The sequence below is a fragment of the Misgurnus anguillicaudatus genome, chromosome 17, assembly GCF_027580225.2.
Source record: "Misgurnus anguillicaudatus chromosome 17, ASM2758022v2, whole genome shotgun sequence".
Lineage (NCBI taxonomy): Eukaryota > Metazoa > Chordata > Actinopteri > Cypriniformes > Cobitidae > Misgurnus > Misgurnus anguillicaudatus.
Genome location: NC_073353.2, coordinates 33,307,083 through 33,325,957, shown reverse-complemented (window position 1 = coordinate 33,325,957; position 18,875 = coordinate 33,307,083). Strand labels below are relative to the sequence as shown.

At 37.5% G+C, this 18,875-nt stretch overlaps 1 protein-coding gene across 1 annotated transcript in view; it reads right to left on the bottom strand.

Annotated features, from left to right (window-relative positions):
- Nucleotides 1-18,875, bottom strand: part of spegb (striated muscle enriched protein kinase b) — a 118,683-nt gene that overhangs the window by 71,309 nt on the left and 28,499 nt on the right. Inside the window, 1 exon segment of the mRNA XM_073854646.1 lies at nt 2,558-2,600. Coding sequence (XP_073710747.1) covers nt 2,558-2,600 — 43 coding nt within the window.

The window sequence follows — 18,875 nt, the reverse complement described above, 5'->3', positions numbered from 1 at the left end:
GGAGGGCACAAAAAATAATCCAGATTAATTCTGCATGTCTGATTAATTATTTAACGCATGGTTTCAATTTAAAGAGCTTTTATACTGTAGGGAGCCACGTCTAAATCTCACCACATCAGTGCAAATGTGTCAGCAGTTTGTACAAATTGCTTCAATGCTAAGCACTGCTACGCTTTTTGCATTATTGATGCCCGAGATTAATGTGCATTGGTACATAAAGTGGATTGATTCATTGTCGGGCCTCTCTCTTTAGCAGAGAGAGCATACAGACAATTTCACAAAATGTGTCCGGTAAGACTTGTCACAATTCAATCACACAGACAGCAGAAACGACAAGCACTGACATACAGTAAATGAAAAATGACATTAAGTAATACAAACACAAAGGAAATAATAATCACAACGAAATGATTTATTACAATTTAATTGGAAAAAATATTACATTATTTAAAATCACAACATGACAATAAATAAAAAACGTGGTCCGTATTTAAAACCAAGGTTGCATTCATTGTTTGTAGCATTAGTGGGATGTCTTTTGTGTGTGTGGACTGATTTAATATAGGCCAAATTATATCCCCATTAGTATTCGTTTATAATAATAAATGTTTCTCTGAGACGTGATATGAGCAGGGCAGTGCTCACAATTTAGGGCACATAATTTAGATCATCAGTGACTGAATTGATGCTAAATCCTCGAGGTGTATACGACCTTAATTCTTAAAGGAAAACACCATCGTTTTTCAATATTTCACTATCTTCCTACATCAACCCAGATTAATTAATACATACCAATCTTTTTTCAATTCGTGCACTTATAATCTTTGTCGGCATTTCGTGAATGTGTTAGCATTTAGCATAGCCCTATTCATTCCTATGGCTCCAAACAAAAGTTGTATTTTGTGCCGCCATACTTACTCATGATGCAACTACTTATGTAACAGTCTTTAAATAGAGAAAACATGGACGTGTTTGGTGGCTTCTAAATTAATCCCCGTTTGGATCCTAAGGAATGAGCAGGGCTAGGCTAAATGCTAACACATTTATGACGTGCTGTACAAAGATTTAAAGCGCAAGCATTGAAAAAAAGATAGGTATGTATTAATTCATCTAAGTTGAGTTAGGAATATAGTAAAACATTGAAAAACAGTGATGTTTTCTTTTAAACTTTTTACAATTACATACACGATAGAGCTGAAAACGATCAACGGTTGAATGACTGACCCCAAGTGTCGGCCAATAGGAATCCAGCTTTGTGATTTATCCACATTACAATCTGAAGATGCTTTGATTTCTACATATTTTGTTTTGCACACGTTTCTGTAATATTTCCAGACTGATCTAATGAGAATTTGTACGTATTTTACGAGTTGGCTAACTCTTACAAAGTGAATCGTACAAAAACATGATTATCATAAACCTGTCCATAACCGCAAAGTCACGGGCAAAAGCAAATCGTACAAAAATTTATGAATGTGGTAGTATGAATTAATGCGAATTAGCCACCTCATACAATACGTACGAATTGCCATGAGATAGCATTGAATATTTGTCAGGATAGAAACAAACACTTGTATGGTAAAGTCTACTCTTTGGATGTGCCCATAATACCTTTGTCTCGGGCCCAGTGTACTTTAACAATGGCCCTTTGTGTTATGTGTGTTAAAAATATTTATTTAAAGAGTACCTATTTCATTGCTAAAAACAACGTTATTTGTGTATTTGGTATAATACAATGTGTTCGTGTGGTTTATGGTTTAAAAAACACATTATTTTCCATATACCGAACATGTTTGTAGCTCCAGATTTCACTCTCTTCCTGAAACGCACAGATTTGAAAAGCTCTGTTTCCCTGATTGGCCAGCTAATCGGTATGTTGTGATTGGCCTGAATACAAAATGTGATGCTCCTTACCATGTTTGAAAGATTCGCTCAAAATGCAATGCTAACAGAAGTTAATTTACAGGCTGTGAATCAAAGCGGGAGGAATTATAATAATGCCGGTCTTGTCTACATCACCAATCACAGGAAGTAAACTGTTGCATACATCCATATGTTTGTTGTAGTCCAAGAAAAGAGATTTATTTTGGAGACGATAACTCGCGTCATCGTTTACTTTGGGGTATGTACCTTTTGCATATCGCTAACATGTACTAATACACACTTACACGCCAAAGGAAATGTAAAATCGTGAATCAGACAATAGGTGCTCTTTAATACTAGCATTGTATAGCTTGGGAAAATTGGAAATGGTTGGAAACTTGAGGAATTAAATTAAATTATTTTTACATATTGGGTAATTTATTAGGGTTAGTGTTAGCTTCTTTGACATCTGACTCATTTTCAACCATGTACCACAATCCTAATATATTCCCATGTAATTTTTATAGACAGTTTCCAAAATTCCCAAAATTTTGCAACCCTATTTAATACTGATATAAACAACAATGCTTCCTTGATTTCAAACAAAGACCAGACATTAAACGACCGACAGACTCTGAGGTGTTATCATAAAATCTGTCTTGTAATAACCTGGTATCTATAAAGCCAAACACACCATGAGTAAACCGTCCAAATGTTCGGTTAGAGTGTCCAGTCTTCTGAAAAAAAAGGAAAGAAAAAAATTGTTTAGTATCACTTGGTACAACTTCAAACGGTATGAATATCACTTCAAACAAGCACAAAAACTAACACAAGGTACAGATGACACTCTTTTCTAAATCAGAGCAGGACTTGGATTTGGTTAATGTCCCCCTTGTTGGTCTACAAAAAAATACATGTCCAGCTTTGCTCTGCTAACCCAGATTTTAAACGTTATGTAGGACATTTGGTGACTGAAACGCTCTTTTTTTTTACATTGCCCTGTTTATAGCAATGCAAGGTATCAGTAAGTCACCTTGGTAAGTATGAAAGCACATGCAGCTTTAATGCAAAATGGTTGATGATCTTATTTCGTAGCAGAACTGTCAAAGCAAAATATGCTGTAAGGCATGCAATTTCTTTCTTCATTTCCAAACAAATTCATCTTGGTTAGTGGAAAATTTAATGCGATTCCCGGTAGCTTCACATCCACCTGTTTCCAATTCTCGCAATGGATGAGCGTAATCTAAAGCAGCGCTGAGGACGCAGTGGGCAGCGGCTGTCTGTCACTCTCAATCCATTAGTTACAGGCAGAAATGAAATCCTAATAGCTGATGCATCAACTTCTGTGAATCAACTCCCTTACTGCATTAGCTAAGGATGGCAGCTATCGGTTTCAAAGACTGTTGCCTGGAGGTTTGCAGGGCTGAGAGGTGGTAGAAGGGACAGGAAAATAAAAGAAATGCCAGGGGACATGGATGACCTTTCAGCCGGCCGTTCGGAATCATTTGCTTAAGCTCAGCTCTGTCCGCTATTGTAAAGAAAACATTTACGGGGCATTAAAGCTCTAAATAATTCATAGGCGGAGAAGAAATCTTGTGGATGTGATGCCAGTTAATTCGTCATTAACCTTCATGTTTGCCAGCTTAATGGAGGAATAGTCGGTTCCACTTCAAGGCACAAGTGACATGCATTATACAAAAGATCAACATTCTTCTATTGCTTTCATTAGTCAAAGCTTAAAACAAATAGCTGCTGCAAAAATGCACATGCAATTTCAAATACCAATACTTAAAAGATTGACAAAGCCTGAGCATAATTGTATGCATGACTATTGTTAGCTTTTATTTACATGCATTTGCTTGCAGAAGCTTCTATCCCAAATGCATTGATCAAAACGTGCAAAAATCCCATATTATGCCGCATGAAGAGGGCTGAAAATTGGAATGAAGGAATTCCAGTTCAAAAAATTGAGAATTTCAATCTTTTATCCACTTAATATCCTTCAAATGCCATAATTTTCTCTACATATGGTATTATATGGTATAATTACCTATATCCTCAACTAGAGTCCCCCATGTAAAATACCCACTTCCACTTTGTGTGCTACAGAATTAAATGATACCTCAAACGAACAGAGAACCGAACACTGAGTTTTGGTTTGCTTCACTGTCCCATGATTTTATTCTGAAACCTGTTACTAACAGAGGGCCCTCAGGCTTCAATTACATTCTCCAAACTGACACTTATCCAAAGTGACCTGCCAAAAAGCACACTCGCTCTTTTGACTGTGAGCAGGCCACCAGGGGAGGATCTTCATGCAGCCATCTGTGCTGTGAAGAGCACAGCCACGCTCCTCTATCTGGGTCATACAGAAGTAAACAGGATCCATCCATGTTACGGTTAACATTTAGTCATTGTATCAACATGAAAAATGGAGACATAGGGCTTAATCGTTTCTTTTTTAAAAGTGGAATTAATTGTGTCCTCTTTGTCTGTGGCAATGTGGTAAAAACAAACTAAATAGAGAATTATATATGGGTGGGTTCCCAGGCTTATCCTAGTCCCAGCCTAAAATGAATGTTTAGGCTGCCTTAATTTAAAAACCATCTTGCACTAACATACACTCACCTAAAGGATTATTGGAAACACCATACTAATACTGTGTTTGGCCTTAATTCTACGTGGCATTGATTCAACAAGGTGCTGAAAGCATTCTTTAGAAATCTTGGCCCATATTGATAGGATAGCATCTTAAAGATTTCTGGGATGCACATCCAGCTCCCATTCCGCCACATCCCAAAGATGCTCTATTGGGTTGAGATCTGCTGACTGTGGGGGCCATTTTAGTACAGTGAACTCATTGTCATGTTCAAGAAACCAAAGTGAAATGATTCGAGCTTTGTGACACGGTGCATTATCCTGCTGGAAGTAGCCATCAGAGGATGGGTACATGGTGGTTATAAAGGGATGGACATGGTCAGAAACAATGCTCAGGTAGGCCGTGGCATTTAAACAATGCCCAATTGGTATAAGGGGCCTAAAGTGTGCAAAGAAAACATCACCCACACCATTACACTACCACCACCAGCATGCACAGTGGTAACAAGGCATGATCGATCCATGTTCTCATTCTGTTTACGCCAAATTCTGACTCTACCATCTGAATGTCTGAATCGAGATTCATCAAACCAGGCAACATTTTTCCAGTCTTCAACCATCTAATTTTGGTGAGCTTAGCCTCTTTTTCCGCCTCAAGGTTGTGCGTGTTGTGGCTTCACAAATGCTTTGCTGCATACCTCGGTTGTAACAAGTGGTTATTTCAGTCAAAGTTGCTCTTCTATCAGCTTGAATCAGTCGGCCCATTCTCCTCTGACCTCTAGCATCAACAAGGCATTTTCGCCCAAAGGACTGCCGCATACTGGATGTTTTTCCCTTTTCACACCATTCTTTGTAAACCCTAGAAATGGTTGTGCGTGAAAACCCCAGTAACTGAGCAGATTGTGAAATACTCAGACCGGCCCGTCTGGCACCAACAACCATGCCACCCTCAAAATTGCTTAAATCACCTTTCTTTCCCATTTTGACATTCAGCTTGGAGTTCAGGAGATTGTCTTGACTAGGACCACACCCCTAAAATGTATTGAAGCATATACATATATGCTTCAATACATTTACTAGATACCTAGGGGTGGGTTCCCAGACAAAGCTTATCCAAGTTCCAGGCAAAAATGCATGTTTAAGCTGCCTTAATTTAAAAATTATCATGCACAAACATATCTTAAAATAAGGGTCTGAGGCACTCAGGAGGATGAAGATTAAAAAGCCTTTATTAATCCATGGCTAATCTAGTAAAATAAAAGCATGCCTACGCGTTTCAGCCAACAAGGCTTTCGTCAGGACTTGAAGTGTTTGACAAACAGCTCAATTCCTAGTACCAGGAATTAGATTTGTTGTTTTTGCAATTTTATAGTAATCATATATAAACACAGACGATGCCTAAAGAATACATTTAGTCCTGAAAATTATTTTTTTTGTACATATTTCCTGTATTTTCTGTTTGTATCTTAGTGATATAAGATTGAAAAATAAATATGGATGGACATTAAACTTCTAAAACAACAAGTCCGGTGGTGGTGGCCTAAGACTTTTGCACAGTACTGTATATATGCAGTTATGTCACTCCTTATAAGTATAATATGCATATTATAAAATATATCAAATATGTTATGTTATTTATTTCCAAAAGTTTGATACGTGCTAAACACGTTAAGGGAAATCTCTGGGATTTTACCAGCAAGAGGCACGATTTGAGGTTTCCAGAACGGTGTGGGGCAAGATACACACAAAGGTTTCATTCTTTTTTAAAACCTCTAACCCGAAGTATATAGAGACGACTTACCAAAGAACCACTAATTTCGAAGATTACAGCCATCACCCGACATCAAAGCAGCCGGTGTTAAAGCTGCAATTGTTATTGGTTTCCAGCTAACCTTTTTCCTCAGACAAATATCAGAGGTCTATTGGTCAGCACCTTGGAGAGCTCCACTTTTCTTTTCGGCCCACACTATAGTCATTCATACTGGATGAATCAAGGCACTCCAGGCGGGAGCTCTGGTTGTTTCAATGAATCATCGTGGCCTTTGGTCACCAGGTAATTTATTTGTTGCCAGGTTAGACATACTGAGATCTGATGCATGCTGTTCTATCTAATCCTGGTTGCTGTATCTGCTTTGTGCTCAGCTCCACTCACTCAGCCCCAAGCGAGTTGGCTATTTCAATCCCACCCAGCCTAACTTTTCATTATTCCTGCCAATGTAGCATGTGAATCACCTCACACTTTAAGAGACACATCTCTCTTTATTGCCCGCTGGGTTTGCTAAACCTTGTGAGTCAGCGTGGCAGGTTTTATAGACAAGGGTGGCAGTTTACGTGATTTTTGCCCCCCAATCCGATTTTTTAAGATTGTAACTGTGCTTGCATAACAGCACTGTATTGATATCCTCAAACCTTCTGGTAAGGGGTTTATTCTAAACCCTGTTCAGCACACACCTCATTAAATGGATTGCTGAGCACATTTTTCTTTGCCAAGTCCTATTGAGACTAGAACATGCATTTGTGGTATATACGGAATTCTTTTTCTATTTTAAATGGCCAGTAGCCATTAAAGCCATCAAAAGTAAGAGATAATAAAAGGAAACTTAATAAAACTTTATTATTTTTATGGTAAAAATTTGGATACACCCCTAAATGCTCCTGTAGTTTAGTTGGTAGAGCGTTACATAATGCAAAAATGGTCATGAGGTCAATCCCAAGGAACACACATACTGATAAAATATATCTAGTATTATACAGTACTGTGCAAAGGTCTTAGGCCACCATCACCAGCTTTGTTGTTTTAGCAAAGTTTTAATGTTCATCAACATTTATTTTTCATTTTTTTTGAAGATACAAACAAAAAATACATAAAAAATACAAAATTAAAAACAAAACAATTTTCTGAACTAAATGTCTTCTTTAGGCATCAGTCAGTATTTAGTGTGACCTCTCTTGGCACGAAACACATCTTGAGCGTTTTTTGAGGAGACTGAAGTCCTGAAGTCATTAGATTAGAATTATAAATTAGGATTAAATTTCATTTAGGTTTAAGAGATCCTGCAGCTGCTTGCTATTGCTCAAGTGGAAGGGGAGTTTATCGTAAATACTTGACACTTCAGCTTATACTTTTACGCTGTTTTTAATACTACATACACATTTCCTGTATTTTCTGGTTGTATTCTAATAAAGAGACTGAGAAATAGTTATATAAGATCACTATACAATTGCAAAAACTACAAATCTAATGGTAGCATGGTGGACTAAGACTTTTGCACAGTGCTGTATATGCTTGTAATGCACCGGAAGTCGCTTTGGATAAAAGCGCACTATCACATGCATAAATGCATGCAAATGAGGTCATCAAAATTTTAAATCCATTTATCAGAGACAGAAAAAAATGCACATTTAAAATGCATTTAAAATATTAAAATGCCTAACAGTTAATATGTTGTATAGAGGACCTCAAATCATCTGTTGTAGCATTTTATTTAAACAGAACCAAGACCTAAACCTGCAGCTTACACTAAAAATGGTACAAAAAAATCACCCCTAGCTGTCACTGCAGTGGAACCCTTTCAAAAAGTACCTTTGCACCCAAAGAGTGCATATTAGTACCTCAAAGATAAATACTGGTACCATATTAGGTACCTAAATCTGTACCATTATGGCCTTATTAAAGGTACTAAAGAGTGCATATTAGTACCTCAAAGGTAAATACTGGTACCATATTAGGTACCTAAATCTGTGCCTTACTAAAGGTACCAAAGAGTGCATATTAGTACCTCAAAGATAAATACTGGTACCATATTAGGTACCTAACTCTGTGCCTTATTAAAGGTACTAAAGAGTGCATATTAGTTCCTCAAAGGTAAATACTGGTACCATATTAGGTACCTAAATCTGTGCCTTACTAAAGGTACCAAAGAGTGCATATTAGTACCTCAAAGATAAATACTGGTACCATATTAGGTACCTAAATCTGTGCCTTATTAAAGGTATTAAAGGTACTAAAGAGTGCATATTAGTACCTCAAAGGTAAATACTGGTACCATATTAGGTACCTAAATCTGTGCCTTAGTAAAGGTACCAAAGAGTGCATATTAGTACCTCAAAGGTAAATACTGGTACCATATTAGGTACCTAAATCTGTGCCTTACTAAAGGTACCAAAGAGTGCATATTAGTACCTCAAAGGTAAATTCTGGTACCTTATTAGGTACCTAAATCTGTGCCTTACTAAAAGTACCAAAGAGTGCATATTAGTACCTCAAAGGTAAATACTGGTACCATATTAGGTACCTAAATCTGTGCCTTACTACAGGTACCAAAGAGTGCATATTAGTACCTCAAAGGTAAATTCTGGTACCATATTAGGTACCTAAATCTGTGCCTTACTAAAAGTACCAAAGAGTGCATATTAGTACCTCAAAGGTAAATACTGGTACCATATTAGGTACCTAAATCTGTGCCTTACTACAGGTACCAAAGAGTGCATATTAGTACCTCAAAGGTAAATACTGGTACCCTATAAATCTGTACTTCAATATTAGGTACTAACAATATTAGTACCTAAATGTGTACTTCTGCATATTAGTACTTCAAAATGTAAATACTGGTACCATATTAGATACCTAAATCTGTGCCTTATTAAAGGTACCAAAGAGTGCATATTAGTACCTCAAAGATAAATACTGGTACCATATTAGGTACCTAAATCTGTACCATTATGGCCTTATTAAAGGTACTAAAGAGTGCATATTAGTACCTCAAAGGTAAATACTGGTACCATATTAGGTACCTAAATCTGAGCCTTATTTAAGGTACCAAAGAGTGCATATTAGTACCTCAAAGATAAATACTGGTACCATATTAGGTACCTAAATCTGTACCATTATGGCCTTATTAAAGGTACTAAAGAGTGCATATTAGTACCTCAAAGGTAAATACTGGTACCATATTAGGTACCTAAATCTGTGCCTTATTAAAGGTACCAAAGAGTGCATATTAGTACCTCAAATATAAATACTGGTACCATATTAGGTACCTAAATCTGTACCTTATTAAAGGTACCAAGAGTGTATATTAGTACCTCAAAGGTAAATACTGGTACCATATTAGGTACCTACATCTGTACCATTTTGGCCTTATTAAAGGGCACTGCCCTAGTGACAGCTAAGGAAAATTTTTGACAAATTTTTCTGATAGTGTACTTGCACTTTAAACACATGTATTCTTGTGTCACAAGTAGCTACCTTTCATTATTTTCCAAGTCAGCAATGACAGCACTAACGGGGAATATGCTTATTTAGCCTAAGGGTGTTTCAGGTGCTTTCCGTGATCGTATCACAAATTTCTGTTTACCTGTCATTGTCAAGTTTTGGTTACTCAACTGTTTTGTCCTATTTTCTTACATTGTTTAGGGTTAGATTTACATAAAATGACTCAACTCAACTCTAACCCTAACGCCAGGCGACAGTGTTTTAAAAATCAGAAAATATAATAAAATTTATCAGAAAACATAGTATAAACCAATACTTAAAGTGACATCCTAAGGCAAACACCAAATCTAACCCTAAACCGAAGCGACAATGGTTTGAAAATAGGAAAAAGCAGTTGAGTAACCAACCAATACGTGACAATGACATGTAAACAGAAATTCATGAAACGATCATGAAAAAACACGGAAATTTGTGACATTATCACGAAAAATAATCAAAAATTACGTGAATAGGTACGTAATTTCGTGAGACTGGGTAGCTACCATATTCACAAGGCAATTTTTCCAAATGGACCAGACTTTGTTAATACAAGTCAATTGCAAGTAAACTATCATTTAATTGGTGAGAGAGCATCTGTTTATTTTCCGTGATTCTGCTCAAAGTTGTCCGTCAGGATGGACAGACGATATCTTTGCGGGATTAATGTGTGTCTTTTTTTATTATTTTAATGCGGCATCAAAACTTATGCGGGACAACATTCTTACTTATGTACCTATTTGCGGAGAAAAGCAATTTGAAGACATTTTATAAGGAACAGGTGCGTTTTGGTTGTGAATGGTGTTGATGTGCCAGAATTTGTCAACAAAGAGCAGTCATGTCAGTTTATGGTTAATAAAGCAATAAGATAAGTCTTTTCATTGGTCCGTTGCTTTGGATTGCTTTCATACTTATAGCTAACCACTCTAGAGTTCGTTTGCAATCGGGCCAAGACCACCTCTTTCAGACGATCTCGGATGAGTTGTTTTGGTGCGGATCGCAGTGTTCACATATGCCTTAACTACCCAGTCTCACAAAATTACGCACCTATATCACGTAAATTTTAGATTTTTTTTCGTGATACTGTCACAAATTTCCAAGTTTTTCGTGATCGTATCACGAATTTTTGTTTACGTGTCATTGTCATTTATTGGTTACTCAACTGCTTTTTACTATTTTCAAACCATTGTCGCTTCAGGTTAGGATGTCACTTTAAGTATTGGTTTATACAATTTTTTCTGATTATTTTCTGATTTTTAAACCATTGTTGGCGTTAGGGTTAGAGTTGAGTTTGGTTAAGGATGTCATTTTATGTAAATCTAACTTTGAACCGAAGCAACAATGGTAAGAACATAGGACAAAACAGTTGAGTAACCAATACTTGACAATGACACGTAAACAGAAATTTGTGATACAAAATTCGTGCCAGTATCATGAAAAATAATAAAAATGTATATGGTATAGGTACGTAATTTTGTGAGACTGGGCTGGCCTAAACTAACCAAACCAAGGAAGAAAACGCATCAGGTTTTAAAACAAAGGCTCAGGTCGGAAAAAACTCATCAACCTAAAAGACAATACAATATTATTCACATGACAAGACGGAGAATGAATCACCATTTACCCTACATCTGAAATTCTGACTCAGCCACCTGTTCTAGATCTGTCTAGTCTATAAGCTACATCTTCACCTCATCCGCCTGTCTCTCGCTGTCTGTCGACTAAGATCTAATTATCGTTCCCTTTCACACCCCCACCCCCACTTGTCCTTTCATCTTCACTATCACCTCAAGAGGAAGAGCAAGGAACTCGTTCTCTTCAGACTGTAAAATGTCAAAAAGCAGACACTTTCATGCACTTACAGTGACAATTGCCCATAGCGCACTTCTCATTGCATATGCAGTCTTAGGAGATGGACAAGGTTAATATTTTGACCTGACAGGATTTATGGTGAGATTTCATCGACTTGTGGTGCTTGCCAAGTCATGCGCTGCTAGCTTCGCTCATACATTAGTGTCAGGGACTTGAACAAACATTTAACCCTAAGTATCGAATTTGAATTTGTTTCACACCATTTGTGTTGTACACAGGAAACACACATCACAGTACAAAGTGATTTTTAAAAGGTGGGAATTAAAATGATAGACCGGAATGTCTTAGTGTTGTTGATTAAACTGACTAAATTTAGGAAAACACAAGCAAGCAACTACAATCTTAAAATGAAAGATTTTTGGTTCATCAAAGAACCAATTAGTCTAACAATTTCTTACCTTCTTATAATCTATCTTTTTTCACTACAATGGACCTTTTGTGAAACGAGATGTTAATGGTTCTTTATGGACCACCTAGCAACGCATTAACAACCAAATGGAAACCTAAGCAACTGCATAGCAATGCCTGGCATCAAAGCTGCGAGTTTTGAACATGTAGATGATCAAACAGCTGCATAAACCTGCCAATCTGTTGTCTAATGGCTACAGTACAGAGGTAATGCAAACCTCCCCATGCACTTTAGTTGAAGGCAGGCAGATGTATATAAATGCTACACTATACAGCTCTCTAAATATATGCATCATTGGGAGGAGTGGATGAGTGCTACAAGGATTTTTGTTTTACTGCATTGTTTTATTGGACCTACATGCTGACTTGCCATATGCCTTTGCTTTACTGTAGTGGTGCTACATCTAATAACTCATACCACGACATACCCAACGTTTTCTGCTGATTTCTAATATACAACTTCTTCATGAATAATAATATTCCCCAAAATAATGTAATAGCAAAACATCCAAGGATCCTTGTTCTCCGATTTGCAATTCTAGAGTCAACTGGAACGCATAAGCATAGAGTTAAATGAGCCATGGACATCCACCTATTCAGCTGTAATCATCCTAATGCAATTAGCCAGATGGGTGCCATCGTTTGTTTACAATAAAAGGGTGGGGCGCGAGAGTGAACGTGCAGCCCTAAAAAGGAGGGAATTGGGTCAAGCTTCCTTCAGACTCCCCTCAGAGTCCACCGGGGTGACAGAACCCAAACAAAATCCAAACCGTTCAAACTCTAAGATACACAAAGTAACGAGTTAACATGCATAATGCTTTCAAAAGAGACATGCAAGACTCACCTGAAATCGTTTCTTGGACCAAATTTTCTTCATAGCTTGGAGTAATCCCGGTCTTTTGTTGCGTTTAACGGAGCTGGGAGCGATGCTTTCTGGAAGCTGGGGATTGACGGTCAGACCCGATGGTGACCTGATCGTATCGCCAAGAGCATGATCGGAATCCAGCTTGGACTGCTGCGAAAAGCCGCTTGGAAATATGAAAACGTACCCAAGCGAGAGGCGCACGCAGAATTTGCTCTAAAAGAGAAGAAGGCTTTTAAAAATGTTTAAGTTCTTTCCCAGGAACTTGACAGCTCTAAACATACTCGCTGAAAACATAAATGCAGAATATTAAAGTTCTTCTGACGCAGATGTTGCACTGTTGCGCTTCCAGTTTGGCTGAAAATAAAACCGTTCGAGAAAAATAAGCCTCGGCAGACTGCACCTCTTCACAGAAAAATAATCAGAGCTGCTTCTAAACCATCGATAAACAGCTTCGGGGGAGACCAATAAGAGCACAGAAAAGCAAACACAGGCAGCTGCGGCGAGCGAAGGAGTGCGTTTGTTAGAGAGGCGGGCAGGGCGCGAGAGAAATGGAGAGAAACCACTACCCTGCCGCGTTTAGGGGGAAGGGAGGAGGGGGAACGATAAAGAGAGAGAGAGAGAGAGTGACAAAGAATGAGTCAGTGCTATGGGGTACCAGTTTGCAAATCCTTTTTCATGTCATTCTTTGATTTTTTTTCCCCGTTTCTCTCCCTCACGTTCCTGTTGTTTCTGCACTGATGCTGAACGTCTCTCCTGCCCGGCAGCAGCAAATTCAGAGGCTTAACAACAGCTCCGGTAGGGGAGTCTCCCCTCCTCATATGCTGGATCAATGCCTGTGACGTCACAGCTGCCTCCAGCTGATGGAGCTTTGGCAGCCCACAATTGGAACGTCTTAAAAATATTTCAACTGTTTTGTTTCCTTGCCTCCCGGGGTAATTGTGGGTGGCATCATCAAAATATCATGTTGTGAGTAATTTTATATCATGATAAGAGTGTGCATAATGATATGGTTAATATGTGATTCAATGAAAAATGTTTTATACTATATATTAAATAACTATATGGTAATTGTGATAATATTGGATAGTACGGTGAGTTAAATAGTTTACAATTAAGAAGGTACAGGGTCCCCACACCTTAGTTAACTTCAAATTCAAGGACCTTTGAAGGACTTTCCAGGTCTAATACCCTGAAATTCAAGGACTAAATATGGGGACACTTTCAAGTGAGAGCAAGGTTACATTGTGTTACCTTTTAAGATACATTGTTACAGTTCACTTTCGAGGGCACTCGTGTTGCGTCACTGTGGTGACATTTTTGGGACGCCTCCAGGGGTAAGTGCATCTGAATGTGTATACCAAATTTAACCAATGGTGAGGCTTAACAACAAAGACAGGGTGAGGCGGGATCTTAAATATTGCCAAAGACGGCGTTACAGGGATGCAGGAAGAATGGCAAGGGAGACGCAGCATTTCGTTCCCTTCTCAGGGAACAACAGTTACATATAGTACGTAACCCGAGACGTTTTCATCTGTCAAACACAACTATGCAAAAAAGCATTTTGGTAGGAATCAACATTTGCATACAGCAGATATTAGCATTTAATGCGAACAGTTTAGCACATGCTAAAAAAATCTAGAATTTTTATGATATATATTTTTCCCCAGATTCACAAACTTTCAAGGATTTCAAGGACCCGTGGGAACCCTAACTGTACTTTTAAAAGAAGCCCTGGTTGTTTTGCTGGGTAAAATACTGTATGAACAAAGCCAACCTATAAATTAACCTACTGTATACTGATTGTTCAAGTCATGGTTGGGTTAAATATGGACATTTTTAGGTTAACTCAAACAATAAACTTTACAATAAGGTTGTATTTGAAAAATTTAGTAAATGTATTAGCTGATCCTAAAAGCGGTAACGCGGCTCTATTCAAATGCAAATATATATATTAAACACCTGTCCCTTGTGGTTAAATTGTGATTGTTTAACGTCATTTCAGTTAACGACTAACTTGTTGTTATGATGATGTATGTCATGTGATGTATGTACGTCCGAATTCATTCTATGGGTATCTCATGGATAGAATAAATATTCAATACTATTCAATATTCATAGCATTCAATACTATCCATATTCAATACTATCCATATTCATTACTATATAGTACCTACTGTTTTAAAAGTCGATGAGAAAGGTCGACTTCATCTAATGTAGTAGTACTAATGTCAAAGTATGTGATTTCGAACGCAGCCCAAGACTTTGGGCCAATCTTATTTCTTTGCCTTACCCCTTCCCCTTTGTCTTCGTCTTCCCCTTGCCCCTCGAAACCGAGTGAAAGGGTAAGACAGATCGTTCGTCTAAAAAAATGAGACACCACTCGATTACCGTTTGCGTCACCTTCCCTTGCCGCTAACTGGCTGCTATGTAAACAGACAAGCGTTGACATAAACAAAGAAGATGCCATCGTCTCAGGTTGTGAGCTGAGCTCAACAAATAGCGCATAAATTAGCTGCTATAGCTGGCGCCTTAACTAGCGATTCAAAACAAAAACATTACAATTAAAACCACTTGAACATTTTATTGAAGTATCATAAAACATGAGTGTCGTAATATAATATCAATTAAACTTCCGAAAATAACTTTACTTTCATTTGTGCGACTCCTTCACAGTTCGATGTTCAGCCATAAAACATCTTGATGCCGGCTCTCCTACTTTAAAGTTTACCCCTCTCTTTTAAGTGTGGTCCTTATCACACTTCGTTTCAAGGGCTATGTATCCCTACGCCTTGGCCCTAGCCCTTGATCAAACTGAGAATTGAGACGCCACTTTGCCTCACATGAATGCACAAAACCGAGGGGAAGGGGTAAAGGGAAGGGGTAAGACAGAGAAATGAGACGCACCCTTTGAGGGGCCGAAACCAAGATACAGTAAGACCGAGACCAAAGACAGTTGAGACAAGACCAAGACCATCAAAAAATAGAGTCCTCGAGTCCTACAACACTAGTTCATGTTAATGCATTAACTACCTGTAATGATAACAAGTACAACTTTATTGTAAAATATTACCTTTTCAACCAGCAGCTGCATTTTTAAAAAACTAATTGGGTTGTTTTAACCCATGGTTGGGTAAATAGTGGGTTATAAATAAACCTACTGTATGCACAGGTTGATTTATAACCCAATGATTGGTTCAAACTAATATTTGCCCAACCATGGGTTATAACAACCCAACATTTTTCAGAGTGTGCATTGGTCCATATTTTACGCATGGGTTGTAACATCATGCATATAGTACATACTGATAGGGCTGGGCAAAAAAATAGATTTTTTAATTAATCGTTGTTGTTGTTTTTTACGTGGTCAATTCAAAATCTATTCTTAAAGGCCACGAATCAAATTTTTTTTCATATTTATTTCCACAAACATAACGTAAGATTAACGTTAATCTAATTACTAGTCTTCTTCACTAGATGTCACCCTCTTTTTTGCCTTGCGCGATGTTAGCAAGGAGCAAGAGGCGAGCCTGTCATTCATTCATTCAGTGCTTAATATGGCGGTTTAGGTGCTTCGTTGATGTTGATGCCACCTTCAGATAAAAAGTTACGACGTACAGTAAATGGGCACTAAGTTACAACTTCCGCAAAACTAAATATTTTTGCGTTGCACCATTAAACTTAGCTTAAACGTAACAATAGGTTGTAACTAAATATTTACGGAAGCCTCCGTCCATGAATAACGATTGGAATAAGATGTCAGCCAGATTATATTACATCGATGAGCTCGTAATTAATTATGAAGAGCCGAAAGTTCGTCAACGAGTTTTCAAGAACTGTTTAATTTTCTGTGTATCCATCAATTAAAATAAGATTTAAAATTTCTTCCTGTTTATTTTCTCCTCCATGTGTGGAATAGATATTTTCAATTAAAAGTGTAATGTTTTGAGTTCGATAACGTTTGCTTTAACGTCTTTTTTAACTTTCAGTTTAGGTGAGTCAAGAATGAGTTTGAAATTACGTACTGTTCAGACTATTTCCTGTTTACCCATTATAAGGCTTGTGATTGGGTTAAGAAAACTAGACGTCATTCTATGCGACAACGCATTACTTTACGGAGAGCTTACGACCTAGTAGCTACTTTCTGCCTTAAGAATAAATGGTGCAACCGAATAAAGTAAAGAGTTAGTTTTAAACTAGCTAGTAGTTATTAAGCCTCTAGTTTGGACTTTACGTCCCAGTTTAAGTAAGAACTTACGAACGATTGGTGCAACCCTACCCTCTTCACTGTTCTTTTTTTATAAATATAGTATTTGTATTAAATCTATATTCATTGAATCGATAATCAAGTATAAAAATTGGCCTGAAAATCGCAATCGAATCGAGATCGAATGGTTTTGACAGCTTGTTAATCGAAATCGAATCGACCTGGAACATCTGAATCGATACCCAGCTCTACATACTGACAAACACTACCCTTCCCCCTGAGGCGTCTACTTGTTTTCTCATTTATTTATTCACCATTGCAAGCTAACTAAGGTATTATTAAAGGTTTGTAAGAATTTACCTTCCTTGGACAGAAATCAAATATTCTTAATGAGATGACCGAGGCAATCATGTGCTGCATAATTTGCATAATGAAATCATGAATTATCGTGCATCTCACTCCTTTGACATCTGCAGAAGGGTGGGAGGAGGGCACATTGATTTTAAGGTCTTTCATTTAGGAGAGCATGGCAATCCATTACTCTATAGATACGGTACATGGATGTCGTTCAACAAAAACACACCCAGAAAGGTGCAGAGACGGACTGTGTGCTGTTGAAATGGATTGCTATTTCTCATGTCCAAAAAGCATCTGTCTGCGGTACATTAAGTTGGGTTGTAAGAGAGCAAGACAGCTAAACAATCCCTGAATTATTCACATTAGCGGCCATAATGATCCTCATGGTTATTTTTCGTTCATTGTTGTGTACTGCTGTCGACACCTGGTACATTTGGTCTTATGTATTAGCTAGAATGAAATAATATGCCTAGACAAGAGCTATAACATTCATCTCAATAACATTTGCTCAGCTTGTGCATCCAGCCCGAGATGATTTTTTGCTTTGGCTTTAAATCAATATTTCTCAGATTCCAATTGACCTAATCTCACATCATGTAAACACTTTCCCTACTTTATAAAGTTTATCCATGTGTCTCTCACTGGTCGCTACCTAAGAATGCCATCTAGTTATCTCTTTTCCTCTTCTGTTGATTTTATGAAATTGATCATGAAGACACAACTGGCATCATTTACACATCTACATTATTTTCCAAATCCATATAATTTTTTAATGTGGATCATAAAAGATAAAGAATATCAGCACTGCTCTTTCATTATATACAGTAAAAGTGAATGGTGACAGGGGTCTCTTAGTCCTTAACATTGTGCCATCTTCTTAAAGATTGTGTTTAACAAAGTCAAGCAGGGAATACAAAATATGATGTTGAATAAATAATGATACAATTTTTGGTTAAAGGAAGATATTTAGAGGAATGTTTGTAAGAAAACCTATCAGAGGCCTCATTGACTTCCATAGTATTATTTTTCCTACTATGGATGTCAATGGAGCTTCTGTTCGGTTTGGTTGCAAGAATTCCTCAAAATTTTTCCTTTTGTTGTTATCAGAACAAATAAATGTATACAGGTTTGTAACGACATGAGAATGAGTAAATATAGAAGAATTTTTAATTTTCGTTCTCTTTATCATTTATAAAGAAATAGTCACACTCCTAAAAATAAAGGTGCTTCATGATGCCATAGAAGAACCATTTTTGCCTGTATACAGACACAACCAAAAAGCAGAGGAGGCAAAACTGCAATGTGATAGCATCTCATACCAGTTTGATTCTCAGAATGACTCATTTTTGCACTTTTCAAAACACAGCCCTCTCTGAACACCCCTGTCTCCAAAACCCTTTACACCCAGCAGGCAGTTAAATAATGGCTGCCCATCTTAATGTGAATGGCTTGCTATA